This window comes from Andrographis paniculata, unplaced genomic scaffold, assembly GCF_009805555.1.
Source record: "Andrographis paniculata isolate CXL003 unplaced genomic scaffold, ASM980555v1 Contig89END, whole genome shotgun sequence".
Taxonomy (NCBI): Eukaryota; Viridiplantae; Streptophyta; class Magnoliopsida; order Lamiales; family Acanthaceae; genus Andrographis; species Andrographis paniculata.
This window is the reverse complement of record NW_026137627.1, coordinates 2607988-2623928: the sequence shown is the minus strand read 5'-3', so window position 1 is coordinate 2623928 and position 15941 is coordinate 2607988. Positions and strand designations below refer to the sequence as shown.

Sequence of the window (15941 nt, the reverse complement as noted above, 5' to 3'; positions counted from 1 at the left end):
GTTACATTTATTAGATTTCAAGCTCTTCATATTAGATTAGTTTTGTTAAATTTATGTAATTTTTATAATGATTCTAAATTAAAAAGTGAACCTGAAAATTTAATTAATTTAATTGAATCATATGAATTTATATTTGATATGATATTTTATTTATAATTAATAGTGTAAGTAAAAAATTACATGAATTTGTGTGTATTAATACAACTATCAAACAAGTTGAAATTGCTTTGTTATTTTAAAAAAAATATAGAAATGAATGATTTGTACTAACATATAAATTGCAAATGAAATAGCTTTTGATATGGATATTGGATGTATTTTTCCAACACAAAATATAGATGTTTTCTTTTTTTAAAAAATGAAAGGATAAGAACTTTTAGAATTAATTATTTTTTAGTTGTTGTAGATATGACAATAACTTCATTGAATGACATATTTATAAAATTAAAAATGTTTAATAATATTTTTATTTTTATTTAATTTACAAAAATTAAAATATATAGATGATAAAGAATTAAAAGAGTGCTGCACTCTTTTTTTTCATCTATCTTTTTTTTCATCTACCTTTTTTTTTCTCATTAAGATATATCTGACATTGACTTAGAAAAAATTATTTCTAAATTAAAAATTTTACAAATAATTTTATCAGATAATTTAAGACGATATACTACAATTCATATTTTAGAAAATTAGCATTTCATTAGTATCAAGTTTGCATGAGCTCAGCTCAACTACATTTCATCTTGATCATCAACCTTCTTCCTCCAAAATTAGCTAGAAAATTAATTGGCATGCCCTTAATTGTTACGGGGGTTAGTTTAGAATGAATAATAGGATAATATGATTGATTATATCAGCATGAAAGTTAGGGATTGAAAAATTAGATTTTCATACGTGAGTGTGTGGTCCATCTTACGATCAAATCCAAACTCCATCTTCAACTTTGTTGAGCAGAGATTGGAACTCTCAGTGGACTAAGAAAGAGATGAGCACAATGTATTTGTTCGATTTTCACCCATGTAAACCGCAAAGTGCCATTTCGGGATATTCTTCGGCAATCCAATTTCCCTCTCATCATCGTATCCATATTTTGCTGCCCAATGTATTTGTTTATAGAGGCAGTTTGTTTGATTTCTTGATAGCCACATTATTATATATGATGATGATGATTATAAAAAAACAAAAATAAAAACCAAAACAAACAAAAAAGTGTGTCAAAGTAGGATTTGGTAGCTAGCTCTTGCAGAAATAAAGCATGCAAGCAACTAAGCATGCTACGAATATAAAAGTGTATAAATACTAAGAAACAATGTACTCAGGCTCGGCCCTGGGCCATGGTGAAAAGGTCCCTCGCCCAAGGCCCAAAATGAGAAGGGCCCATGACTTGTAGATATATATATATTTTGGATGTTTTAAAAGATAAATAATAAATTTATAATTTAAAAAAAAGTCAAAGAGACTCTTTGTCTCTATCCTAAATAAAAGTGTGGCATGCAGTTGCAGTGGTTACAGTTTCTATGTAATCTCTCTTGAAAGTGTATTTTTTTTTAAACTGTTTTTAATCTCTTTCATTTTATAATTTTTTTTTATCTTAATTTTCTTATTTTCTTCATTCTTTCTCTGTTCTCCATCTCATCCATTCATCTTCACACCGTGATTTTTTGTTTCTACATTCTGCAATTTTGGATAAGATTATTTTTTATCTATTTAATCATAGTCTGATAATTTATTCATCAATTTTATTTTTTACATCAAAACTAAAATTAAAACTTAAAATTTCATAACAGTTCAAGTTTTGTTAAGTTAAGTTCTCTTCGATTTTGTTCTACAGAGTACAGAATAACATAATAAGGTTAGATTTTATTATTTTAAACTTTTAATAGTGTATATTTTTGTTAATATTTATTATTATTTTTTTAATATTTATTATATGGTATTTTTTCTATTGCATGTACAAGATGAAAAACAAAAAAGAAAATTCTAATTCTAATCTCTCACATTTTTTTTTTGTATAATCAAGGTAACAACTAACAATCACTACAAAAAAATAATATATTTGTAACGGAATTTCGTCCCTAAAGTTCACGTAGCTAACTTAATTTCATTCCTAATTTCGTCTCTGATGTCATTAGTAACGGAAAAAATCGATTTAGAGACAAAAAAATTTTGTTACAAAAATGATTTTTTCTTGTAGTGAATGTTTAATTTTTTTTTTTTGTTTGATTTTAGGGATTAAACTCTTCTATTATTTTGTTATATTTTTAATTATCTTGTGTTTTATACTTATATATATATATTAATATACACATATTATTATTTTATTTATATGCCAAATTTTTAGAACCATATATTTTAGTTTAAATTTTGAAATTTTATATCTTTTGACTAATTATGTATATTATTTATTATTTTTTCAATGCAGGTAACAAGGTACAAAAAAAAATGGCAGTAAAGCAAAAACAAGGAAAATGTGGTGTTCTTTTATTGTTTTATTTATATTTATAAATTTTTTAAAATGCTATCTTAAAAATATTTATCAGGAAGTGAAAAAAAAAAAAAACAAGAAGAACAATTAATAAAATCACAAAAATGAGCTTTAGATAAATTTTTCAATAAGAATATAGGTCATTCTATGAGTTTTGACGAATTAAATGATAATTGTATTGAACATTCTAAATCTATTGAAAATTTAAATAGCGAAAATATTGTCGATTGTAATATTATCAATAATAATAATAATAATGAAATATGATTAGAAATTGATGATAGCGAATATTTCTTATTTAGATATTTATGATCCTAAAAATTGAGATAATCTTGATAGCATACAAAAAAATATATTTTAATTGAAAATGGACTTATAAGAGAATTAAATCTTACTTTTCCACTAGATAAGACTTCCAGATATTTTCCATATGTCCATTACTATAGAAAATTAAATAATTGAGAAATTAGTTATATAAAATGGTTAGTTTATTCTAAACATGTAGATAAAATATATTATTTTTGTTGTAAAATGTTTAAGAAAAATAACAGTAAATATTTGTTGTCAAATGATGGATTTAAAAATTGGAAACATTTAGCCGAAAGACTTAAACAACATGAAAATAGTATTGAACATCTAACATATATGAATATTTGGAATGAATTAAAAATAAGATTAAATAAAAATCAAACAATTGACAAATATATTCAAAATAAAATTATAAAAGAAAAGGAACGTTGGAGACAAGTTATAATTAGAATAATTTATGTTGTAAAAATCTTTCTAAACATAATTTAGTTTTTTTTAGATTCGAATGAAAAACTTTATCAAGACAGTAATAATAATTTCTTATGAATAATTGAAATAATTGGCGAATTTGATATAGTTATGCAAGATCATATTAAGCATATTCAAAATAATGAAATTCATTATCATATCTTGGTCACAAAATTAAAAATGAATAAATTCAAAATGAATTAATTTCTTAATTGGCTCATAGTGTTACAAGTTCAATAATAAAATTTATTAAAGATTCAAAATATTTTTTAATAATTCTAGATTGTACCATGGATATTAGTCACCAAGAACAAATGACTTTAATTGTATATTGTATAAATATGTCAAGTAGTAAAATTAAAATCGAAAAATATTTTTTACAATTTTTTCAAGTAGAAGATACATGTGGTTTAGGACTTTTTACATAATTGAAAAATGCACTTGAATACCTTGATCTTAATATTGATAATATAAGGGGTCAATGTTATGATAATAGATCTAATATGAAAGGTAAATACCAAGGAGTTCAAAAAAAATTACTTGATATAAATCATAGAGTATTATATATGTCATGTAGTTGTCATAGTCTTACTCTTGCACTTTGTGATATGACACATTCTTGTACAAAAGCAGTATCATTTTTTGGAATTGTGCAATTTATATATACATTATTTTCAAGCTTGACAAAAAGATGGAAATTTTTGTTCGATAATATTTCAAATTTTAGTTTAAAATCTTTGTCAAACACTCGTTGGGAAAGTAGAATTAAAAGTGTTAAAGTTATTAGATTTCAAAGTCCTCAAAATAGATTAGCTTTGTTAGATTTGATTAATTCATGTGATTATGTTAAATCAAAAACTGAAGTTGAAAGTTTGATTGGTTCACTTGAATCCTATGAATTTTTACTTGTATGATTATTTGATATGATATTTTATTTGTTATTAATAGTGTGAGTAAAAAATTATAATATGAATTTGTAATTATTGATACAGCTATGAAACAAATAGAAGATGCTTTATTATTTTTTGAAAAATATAAAAATGAAGGATTTTTTAATAGTATGCATGTTGCAAATAAAATTGCTTTAATTATGGATATCGAATGCGCATTTTCAACTAAACGTCCTATTTTTAGAAAAAGAAAATTTTAAAATTAATTATGTTTTAGTTGTAGTAGATATGACTATTACTTCATTAAATGATAGATTTATGCAATTGAAAATGTTTAATAGCATATTTAGTTTTTTATTTAATTCACAAAAATTAAAATCTTTAGACAATAAAGAGTTAAGAGAAGTTGTAATGTTTTATCAACAACTTTTTCTCATAATAATATTTTTGATATTGACTTAGAGTGTGTTTGTTCGGGGGTCTGGATTTTGAGTTGGGATTTGAATAGTAAAAATTTTGAATTTGAATAGTTGTATGATGTGATATAAATAGGTGTTGATGTGATGTTTTGAATGTAAAATTAATTTTTAGTATAATATAAAAAATGAAAAATAGGTGTTCGATTCGATGTCTTTGGGAAAATTTTTTTGGATGAATAGTAGGATTTTGGTAAAATCCTTCAAACGAGCAAACCCTTAGAAGAAATGATTGCTGAATTAAAAGCTCTACAATTGTCACTTATTGAAATTTTTGAATTTATTAAAGCGACTGATTGTTATCCTAATGTTTCTATCATATTTTATTAACTGTAACAGTAATAGTAGCATCAGCCGAAAGAAGTTTTTCAAAATTAAAATTATTAAAAACTTATTTAAGATCGTGTATGTCTCAAGAACGATCAAATGGTTTGGCTATGTTGTGTATTGAAAAAAGAAATGTTAGAAAAAATTAATATTAATACTATTATCGATGAATTTGCATCTAAAAATGCTAGAAAAAATTATTTTATTTAATTATTTATATTTTTATTATTAAAAAAATTATTGTGATATATTTTTACTGTTTAGCCCATAATTTGAATTTTGCCCCAAGCCTATGAAACATCAAGAACGGGACTGAATGTACTTCATTTTTTAGTTGGTTGATCTCATTTATACTAACAAATAAATTAGTCATGTGTTTAGAAAATTTATTGGCTTCTCTTGTGTTTAGAAGATTTATTGGCTTCTCTTTTACTCACTCAACTCGTATTTGTAGAATTTGAGTGCATGACTTTTGAAAAAAAGAAAAAAAAAAAGAGATATTGAAAAAGGTTTTCAATGCAACTTGCTAAATAATTTTATGCGAATCAAAGTTATTTGAAATGCAATTACTTATCTCAACAAATTTTCTTATGAAAAAATATTTTACACACACTAATAAAATGTATTTACTCCACCCAAAGACAGATCACTATATTCTCCAAACAATATTTTTAAATTGTGATCATAAAAAGGTAATACTCTATCCGTCTTAATTCAAAATACATTTTTTACCATTTTTGTATGTCTCAATTTTAGAAAAAGTAATTATATACTAATACCAAAATACCTATAATTTTTAGTTAAATTACAAACATACCATTACACGTACAATTATTTTAAGAAAAAAGTCAAAGGACAAAAATATCAAAATCTTTTACACACTTCCACTAACCGATAAGATATTATTATTTCTCAATCTACTACAAACCCCAAAATGACTCACTTCAAACAAGATGGAGGGAGTAATAAATAACACATAAAATTTTTTACAAAAGTCAAAACATAAAAAAAAAATAATAATAAATTCAAATACTCATTATAAAAAGTAAATAATAGTCAAATATTCAATTTAAAATAATATATGTTATACTTTTGACATAATTTTTTACAAAAAAATTAATTCATCTAAAAATATTACGTGGATATATTTTTCTTTTTTGATCTAAAAATGTTAGGTCGAGATATGTTTTTCTTTTTAGTCTATTTCAACCAAATGATGTGTTCCTATCTATAGTAATAATTGAGAAATTTAAAAATTTTGAGTTTTAATTGAGTATTAGTTTAAATACTATTTTACATAATATATTATAATAGAAAATATGAGTATATTTTTATTAGTAATGATGCTTGTGGAATAATATATATTCCCTCAGTATCAGTACAATAGTCTTATTTATTATTTTTGTCCGTCTCAAAATAATAGTCTTATTTTTATAAATAATCATATCACCATAAAATTACTCCTACTTTTTTCATTTTTATTACATAATTGCCACTACTTTTTACACTAATACACTCACAAGGGCAAAAAAATCTTTTATCTATATTTTTTACCAACTACCAATATAATATCAATATTCCTTAAATTTCGTGTCTAACCCAATTAAGACTATAATTCTGGGATGGAGGAAGTATATATTAAAAAAGAAAATAAAAAATCATTAATAAATTTATCGGTGTGTTGCTATGTTAGAGATGATCAAATGTGTAGGTAATATAAATATTATCTATTAAATTATTAAGTTTTGTAAATAGATATAGTGTATATTATATACTCTATTAGTTCGTTTCTAAATATTACATTATTTTTTTTGTCATTGCATTTAATATTAAAAATATTTTTATATTTATATAATTTTTTTATACAAGTCATATTATTAGATACTAATAAAAGTATTTTTGTATTTTTTCATTGATTTGTAGTATTATATTTTGATATAATAATTAATATTCAAATATTAACACACAAAAAATAAATGTGATTCTTAGAGGCAGACGGTGAAAATATATTGTTTAAGGGTGTGTTTGTTTGGGGGTTTGGATTTTGAATTGAGATTTGAATAGTAAAAATTTTGAATTTGAATAGTTGCATGATAGTGATATAAATAGGTGTTGATGTGATGTTTTGAATGTAAAATTGATTTTTAGTATACCGTAAATTTTTGTAAGGTATCAAATTTTGTTTTGGTAAGATAACAGATTCGAGAGAAAGAATATGAAATGTGATTTCACTATTTTTTTACTGGGAACATATCCTGTCATAAAAATATCTTTTTATTGGGCGATAGCTCTGAAAAGACAAATTACTTATCTTTTCTTTAATCTCGGGAGAGATACGATCGGAAGAAGCTAATTCAAATCAATATATAGTTTTAATAATTTTTATAATTTCAATATATAGTAAAAATATTGTATACCATTTTAATATTTGGTATATCAATATTTATATCAATAATTTGGTATGTTGATACCAAAGTATTAAATTTTTTTTTCAAAATTATAAATTATTTTAATTTTGGCATTTGGCATGAAATAGTATATATGAGTAAATCAATTGTATGATACGATATATAGTATATCATATATCGAATGTTTGATATACTAATTTTACAGTACGATATCGATAGTAAAATAATATATCGAAAATTTGGTAAAATATATTGGATGCGGTATAATTTTATCTTACGGCACGCACCACCCCTATTGCATTAGTATTATTATTATTACCAATAATCATTTGCATTCAAAATATTTACTAAATTTATTTACATTAAAATTTGATGAACTATTAAATTTAAATTAAAATTTGATGTTTAATTATATATATTTATAAATTAAATTAATACGGAGTAGTTGTTTGGGAAAATTGTAAAAAATATCTCATATTTATACCCAATTATCACTTTTATTCTGTATTTATCTCGCTGGCAAAATATTTCTCACATGTTTGCAAAAGTCGTTATTTCTATTCTTTGGCCGCGCGTGATCGCGCATAGGGCGCGTGGTGTGAATGTCACGCGCGGACAAAGGAAATAAATAACGATTTTCGTAAATATGTGAGATATATTTTTCCAGGGAGATAAATGCAGAACAAAAATGATAACAGAGTACAAGTGTAAGATATATTTTGCTAGCAAGATAAATACAGGACATAAATATAATTATACTTAAACTTATTTAATGATTTTGATTTTAAAATATAAATAATTAATGCTATAATTTTTAAAATTTACTTTTAAATTTTAAATAACTATATATACATAATCTAATAAAATATTATTCTATTCCAAAATATTGTTATCTAAACTAATCTTCTTTACCTAAACAAATATGTTATCTTAAAAAAAAAAAATTAACACAATTATGTTATCTATTATAAGAATGAGACAATTTATAATATACTCCCTACGGTTCACTTGAATGTATTTATTTGAGATTTTGTAATAGATTTAAAAATAAAAAATAAAATACTTTATTGATTAGTCTAAGTGTGTAATAAGTTATGACATTTTGACATATTGATTTTATTTATAAAGTAATTGTATGTGTAATTTATGTTAAAAATATTTTGATATTAATGTATGATTATATTTTTTTTATTAAAATAAAATATTGATACTTTTGATTTAGAGTTGAGATGAGTGAAAATAATAAAAAAATACTTTGAATTAAGACAAAATAATAATATTTTAACAATTAAAAAATTAATAATTTAAAATCAAATATTATTTTTTATATAAACTACATTTTCTTATATTTAATATAGCAAATATATTAAATTAAAAATTACTGAACAAACTCATTCAAAGGTACTCAACATACCTTTGATACAGAGAATACGAATGTATAAAATGGAGTTTTTCAGAAAAAATTTATAAAAAATATTGGAAATGATTATTTTGTTTAGTAAAACATAAATTTGATTGAAAAATGTAAATAAAAGTGGACTCGACTTCCTTTGCTGATCCGATTAAATCAGAATGACGGATCAACATGTGTCATAAAGATAAACAACATACATTTTTATATAGTACATAATATATATACTGATATAAGATATCATATATTGTGTTTTAAATATACAACAATATGCATAATATATGTTGTTTATAAATATCATATATGTTGATTCGATCAAATCGACCGAATGAAATCTTTGTCCAAAAATATAATGATCTGTAAAGAAGGATCCGTGTATTGGGGTGAAGGAGAATGACAAATGAGGGGTGTGTTTGCTTAGCTAACTTTATTAATAATTTTTTTTTTTTTCGTAAAAATATCAAATCTAATATTTATTATTTATTATTTATATTATACTAAAAATTAATTTTATATTCAAAATATTACATTAATTTTTATTTATATCATATCAAATAATTATTTAAATTTAAATTCTACCATTCAAATCAAAATTCAAAATCAAACACACAAACAAGAGAAATATTGTTGTATTAATTTAGACATATAGTTTATTTTAATACTCCCTCCGTCCCACATAATTTGTCCCTATTTTTTATTTTCGTCCGTCCCACATAACTTGTCATTTCTATTTTTGGAAATATAATTATACACTTTAATAGCATTTTAAATTTTAAATTTTATAATTTTATTAATTTTAATTAAACTATTTATTTATCTTAATCTTAATCTATAATTATTTTTACTAAATAATAATTATTTTTACTAATACACTTTTTAATTACTTATTAATTATATTTTACCTAAATTCGCGTGTATACAGTAATAAGCCCATGTTATATGGGACAGAGGGAGTAATAATTTAGATGTTATGTTTAATAAAATTGAAATAATATAAAATTAGTAAAAATTAAACAATAAAACAAAAAAAATAGCCAAGGAATACAAATAAACAATACAATTTTTTATTTTTATTTCTGTTTATTTTTCTACATGAGAAAAATAAAATAAAATTTAAATTTAAAAATAAAAAAAAAATTATTTTTAAATATTAACTTCTCTGTTGCAACTTAAGTAAATGAAAATAATTTTATTTTCTATTTCCATTTTTTCTTTACCGAAGTGACCAAAGTAAACTAATGGTATCCATATTTATTTTGCAGTGAGTCAAAGTCTTTGTCTGAATATCTTACATCCTCCCAAGTCCCACCCTCCGTTCTTCGTCCCACGACCTTCCCACGCGTCTACCCCCTGTGGGCCCCACCTAAACCCCCCACCCCCTACCCCGCTCAATCTCCCATTCTTCCCCCAGTCTACATTACAAGAAACGGGCAAAGCTTCCACCGAATCAATCACTTCATTCATGCCTTGCCTACCCCGTTTCTTCAATTCATTCATCCATAACAAGTAAAAATTTCCTCTCCTCTCTCTCTTCGATCCTCTACTCCACTTTGATTTCTATGTTCGCCTGACTTCATCTTCGCTGCCTGCCTGTTGTTGCTGTTGTTGATCGACTCCTCCGTTTCCCCCCTTTTTTTCTCGGCGGTTCTCGCCGGCCGGCGGGATTGTACGTGCGTATGAATAAGAGTGAGAGCCTCATGTCGCCGAGCAATTCCTCCTCCAGCAATGTACGCGCTTTCTTGTTCGATTACTAGTCTAGATTCCTCGCTTTTACGGATGCTCCGATTTTAGGTTTTCCTTTGTTAAGTGTTCCTGCTGATTTGTTTGCTTCCGTCCCGTGCCTTCGAATTGGCTGTTTGTTTGGTTGGCTTTCCTTTGTGTTTGGAAAACTAATTTGTATTGTTAATTTCCGAATCTTCTGCCTTTTCCTACCTTTTCGGGTGCTTTTTCGCCTAATTTGTTCCCTTGCCTGCCTTGTTCAGTAGAAATTTTTTTGGGACATGTAGAAAGAACTTTCAGATTGATAATTAAGCAAAAACTTGATGTGTCTAGAACTAGAGAATGTGGAGAATTTTGTGATTAATCAATTCATTAATGATGTGATGCCCCACTGTTGTTAATACTGTTTATGTAGAAGAAATGCTGGGTTTGATTTATTTCAGTTTTCAATCCATATGGTGTATCCTTGTTTGGCTTCTAATTTGATGTAATAAGTAAGCTCTAAAGTGTTTCTTTTGTGGTAAAAACTTGCAAAGTTTTGGCATTTGCAGAGAGGTAAATGAACTGTAAAATATTTATGAACAGGGCAACACGAGTGTATCTCCGGCAGAGAATGGCTTCTTGGATTCCTTCTCTTTATTGGACTCTGAAAAGGCAGTTCAAGAAATCATTCAACAGCCGCCACTCCATGGAATTGACGATCATCTGATCGAATTTTCTGAAGCTTTGAGAAGTGAGTGTTTAGCTTTTTGATCTTTGTAAGTGGTAGAGATTTTTAACTTTTAGTAGCTGTGGTTGTAAAGTTTGAATAATTTTGGTTTCAGCTGTTGCAAAGGCCTTAAGAAGGGTGACTGAAGGTAAGGCTTCTGCTCAAGCTGAGGCTGCTGAGTGGAAGCGAAAATATGAACTGGAGAAGGAGCGAAATTTGCGAATGGAGAAAGGTTGACTTCAATCTGATTCTTGATTTCATGCAATAATTGGAGTTTTATGGATTGAATTACACCAGCTGAACAATTTGTTAGTTTGTCTATTACTTGAACCTGACACGTGTTGATACGCAAAAGGATTCCGGTTTTTCGGGAACAGAGAGAACATGAATATAATTGAACTTTCCTTTTATGTTAAAAGTACTCTTGATCGCAGTAATGGTGAATAAATAAACAGACTAATAGTGTTAGAGAATGATATTGATCACATCTAAAATTCTTCGTTTAACCTTACTGTTTTGTGGTTGGTAAATTCGGTTGCCTCTTATTTCTTGATTACTTTTTACATTTACCTTATTTACCCTGTTTAAACTTTGATTCTTCACACGCAGACACATTTATATATACATATGACGACGTAATTCATATAGGCATGTAATTCACCTGCTAGGATCTTCTTGATGTTTTTTTTTTTTGGGTCTTGCTATCAACATACTTCTAAGTCAGGCTTCTGAAATAGTGATTCCTTTGAAGTTTCAAAAACACAAAATAAACTACCTTATGCAAGTCGTGAATTTTTAGGTTAAACACAAATATTGTAAAGTCATAGAATTGTATTTTTTGATATTATGTATGTATCCAAGGAGCTAGTAAATTTTATTTTATGTTGTTTTTGCTTTCTTAGTTTCTGTAAGTCATTTAGGTTTTTATTTTGATTTTAGAGTCGGCATTTCCACTTACCTTTTGTTTGTATTGTTTTTTAAGATTTACCTTCTGTTGGATATTATGCAGTTCTGTCCTTGGGAGAACATTTCAGTGAGTTAAGTGTTGACGGAGCTGGAAGTTTGGAAGACCAAAGAGCATTTTCGGATGACAATAGTGACCAGTGCGACCTGTGCAGTGGAAAAGATGACATCTGTGCTCATGAGGTTCTTCGTGATGGGGAACCTGATATGGACAGCTTTCCCTCCACCAACAAGTTTACAAGGAAGGTGTGTGTCAATGCGGTCAAACATTTTCCAATTTACGATCATCTTCTACACTTCTTAATTGTCTGTTCTTTATACCACAAAGATTAATGTTCGACATGTTACTTTTCTGAACACATTATTTCATTTATTATATTCAACACATTGTTATTTTAGTTATTTTCCCTCGCTGAACTAAGAACAACTTTACATGGTTTCGGGGATAGGCATCATTTAAGCTGTCGTGGTGCTGCAAAGGTGAAAAAAGTGATCGCTACAAGCATGATGTGGTGTCTTTTGAAAAGGGTAATATTACAACCGCAGAGCGCAGCAGCAAACAGGTTAGCCGTTTTCTTTAACTCCATTCCTCTAAACTGCTGGCTTATGATTTTTTTTTTTTCTGAATAAGAAAAGCTGTTTGTATTGTTTTAGATTTCCTTGAAGTGGGAATCACCTCCTCAGACTGTTCTTATTCTAACCAAGCCAAATTCTATTTCTGTCCGAATTCTATGCTCCGAAATGGTCAGGTAGTATTCTTGGAGGGCTGGATATTTGGTGCTCTTTTTAGTAAGTCTGTAAATGTGTTATAATGGCGATTTTTTTTTTCTTTTGTTTGTAATTCTTGCAGATGGCTGAAAGAGCAGAAAAAACTGAATATATTTGTTGAGCCACGAGTGAAGTCCGAGCTCACGACAGAATCATCTTACTATAGCTTTGTCCAAACCTGGCAAGATGGTTAGCTACTAACACTTTCATAGTTCCATTAGATTGTCTTTTATTCTCTTGTCCACCTCGAATTTCGTACGAATTTTAGATCAAATTCTTTTGAGAATTATACGCTTCTAAAGTGTACTTACTTAAATTTGTACGGACTATCCTCATTTTCGCAGACAAGGATGTACTAATGCTGCACACCAAGGTTGACCTTATCGTAACTCTCGGCGGAGATGGAACTGTCCTTTGGGTATGTTTGTTTTTTGTTTTCCTTTTGAAGGAGAATCGTAGAGCTTTTTTATTCTTCATACTAATATAGCGGGTATTTTTTCTTTTTCCTTTTTTTCTACAGACTGCATCTATGTTTAAAGGTCCAGTTCCACCCATCGTCCCGTTCTCTCTCGGTTCTCTTGGATTCATGACCCCTTTTCGTATCCTTTTAACTTTCAATGAAAGAGCCTGTTATTTGGAACATGTCTGGAAAGATCTTGTGAAAAATGCTTTTGACTTATTTTTGAGTTATTCTTTAACAAAATCAGACAGTGAACATTATCGTGATTACCTGAATTCAATCCTTCGAGGTCCCATGAGCATCACATTAAGGCATCGGTTGCAGTGTCACATCATCAGGGATGAAGCGAAAAGTGAGTATGAGAACGAGGGCCCCATTCTTGTCCTGAATGAGGTAACAATTGACCGTGGGATCTCATCGTTCCTGACGAATCTCGAATGCTACTCCGACGACTCCTTTGTCACCTGCGTGCAAGGCGATGGTCTTATACTGTCGACAACATCTGGTAGCACCGCATATTCTCTTGCTGCCGGAGGCTCAATGGTCCATCCACAGGTAAATTATACACTCTTTCACGGCTCCTTTTTAAACAGTCGAATATCTAATTTCAGAGGTGGAAAATTAGAGCTAATAGTCTAGTCGAGCCGAGCTGAGTTAATTCAACTTGTTCATCTATTAGGTCTAATTGAGCTTACCTTGACTTGATTTATAGTCGAAAATTTCTCTGGTAATCGAGCTTTCCAATTGCAGGTTCCGGGAATTCTGTTCACGCCGATATGCCCGCACTCGCTATCATTCCGGCCACTGATACTGCCAGAGCACGTAACGCTGAGAGTGGTGGTGCCGTTCAACAGCCGAAGCCATGCGTGGGTGTCCTTCGATGGGAAGGGGCGGAAGCAGCTGGGGTCGGGAGACGCGCTGGTGTGCAGCATGGCGCCGTGGCCTGTTCCGACGGCGTGCCAAGTGGACTCGACGGGCGACTTCCTGCGCAGCATCCAGGACGTTCTCCATTGGAACCTCCGGAAGACTCAGTCGTCCGACGGCCCGCGCGACTCCTAGCAACTAGTAACTCTTTTAACAACTCTCTTAACTCTAACTCATATTTATTATTAGTAATTTTAATTTATACACAGAGAGAGAGAGAAGATAAAAGGAGTGGAATTTGTTTGATGGTGTTGTATTATTGTGATGTTTGCTTGTTATGCATATTAATATTAATATCAATATCAATATCAATTATCAATAATTATTGAATATGACTGTGATTATAACATTAATTGTTGTTTACTTCTCTTCTTCTCATGCAGCAAGCAACATTTAAAAGGAGAGAGCAAGAATATTTAGAAAACCATAACTTTTTTTTTTTTTTTAGTTTTTGATGTTATTCATCTATAGTTAATTTATCTTACAAAGAAAAATTATATTATTGATTTTATATATATTAATTATTTATTTATTACTTTTAATATTTACTGTGATTTTTTTTTCAATAAAAATATATTATTTTGTTATAAAATATTTAAAAATAAACTCCTGCTCTATGTTAACGATAGTAAATTATGATATTATTTTATTTTTATGTAAGCGATGTGTCGATAGTTAAAGAAATATATATATATATAATTGAAAAAGTAAAATATGTTTAAATATTTAAAAATATGGTAAATTATATAAGATGGATTCCCCTTCCCCTTCTATCTTCAGTACTAGAGATCGGGTCCATCATTCGGATTGAGATTCATCCAAGTCTATTCCGTCACATCTTAGTAAACATTGCGTGGAAATCCATTGTGTCAATATAGAGTTTGCACCTAACACCTTTTTCGTCCAAAACTAATATTTAATCGTATATACGAATTTAAATTATACAGAAAATTATTTATCTCCAAAAAACTATAAATCTGAGATTTAATTGATATTACTTATTTATTATATTAAAAATGACTATTGACTATATTTACCTCGTTTATCTATATAAAATATGTATAATTAAGTTCATATTTATAACCAAATATCAATTTTGAACGAAATAGATGTTCTATGCAAATTTTACATTCTCGCTAAAACACGATGGTATGTTATATAATTTAACTTTTAAAAAATTATATATTACTAAATTATAAGTATCTAATATGAATAGCATTTTGTATAAAAATTTAAAAAAATAATTATATTATTAATAATTAGTATAAATTAGTTTTATAAAAAATGAAAATTTTAAATATACATAAAACTATTTGATTATTGAAACGATAAAAATATAAATATATCACACTGTGAAAGATTAAAGTAGAATACGTGTCGATTCTATGTAACAAAATTTTCCCAACAATACCATCTAAATATTTTATACGTTCAAGAATTTCCAAATTCCTCCGTCCACTTACAATGTTTACATTTACTTTTGGCGCAGTGTTTAATAAATAATAATATTTTAATTATAGTGAGTAGTTAAAGGTAGTGTAATGACATTTTTGCCTTTACTTTTTTGTGTAAAAATAAAGATGTGATGTAAAGTAAAGTATTTGAAAAAAAAAAGGTATTTAAT

General features: G+C 27.4%; 1 protein-coding gene across 1 annotated transcript; it reads left to right on the top strand.

Moving 5' to 3' along the window:
• Positions 1-10184: 10184 nt before the first annotated feature.
• LOC127242965 (NAD(H) kinase 1-like) lies at positions 10185-14664 on the top strand. The gene is made up of 11 exons (XM_051262754.1): positions 10185-10501; positions 11079-11226; positions 11318-11434; positions 12212-12411; positions 12615-12728; positions 12820-12914; positions 13016-13122; positions 13278-13351; positions 13454-13532; positions 13641-13948; positions 14144-14664. The coding sequence occupies exons 1-11, from the start codon at positions 10451-10453 to the stop codon at positions 14450-14452; spliced, it is 1602 nt and encodes a 533-aa protein (XP_051118711.1). The 5' UTR covers positions 10185-10450; the 3' UTR covers positions 14453-14664.
• The last annotated feature ends 1277 nt before the right edge of the window (positions 14665-15941 follow it).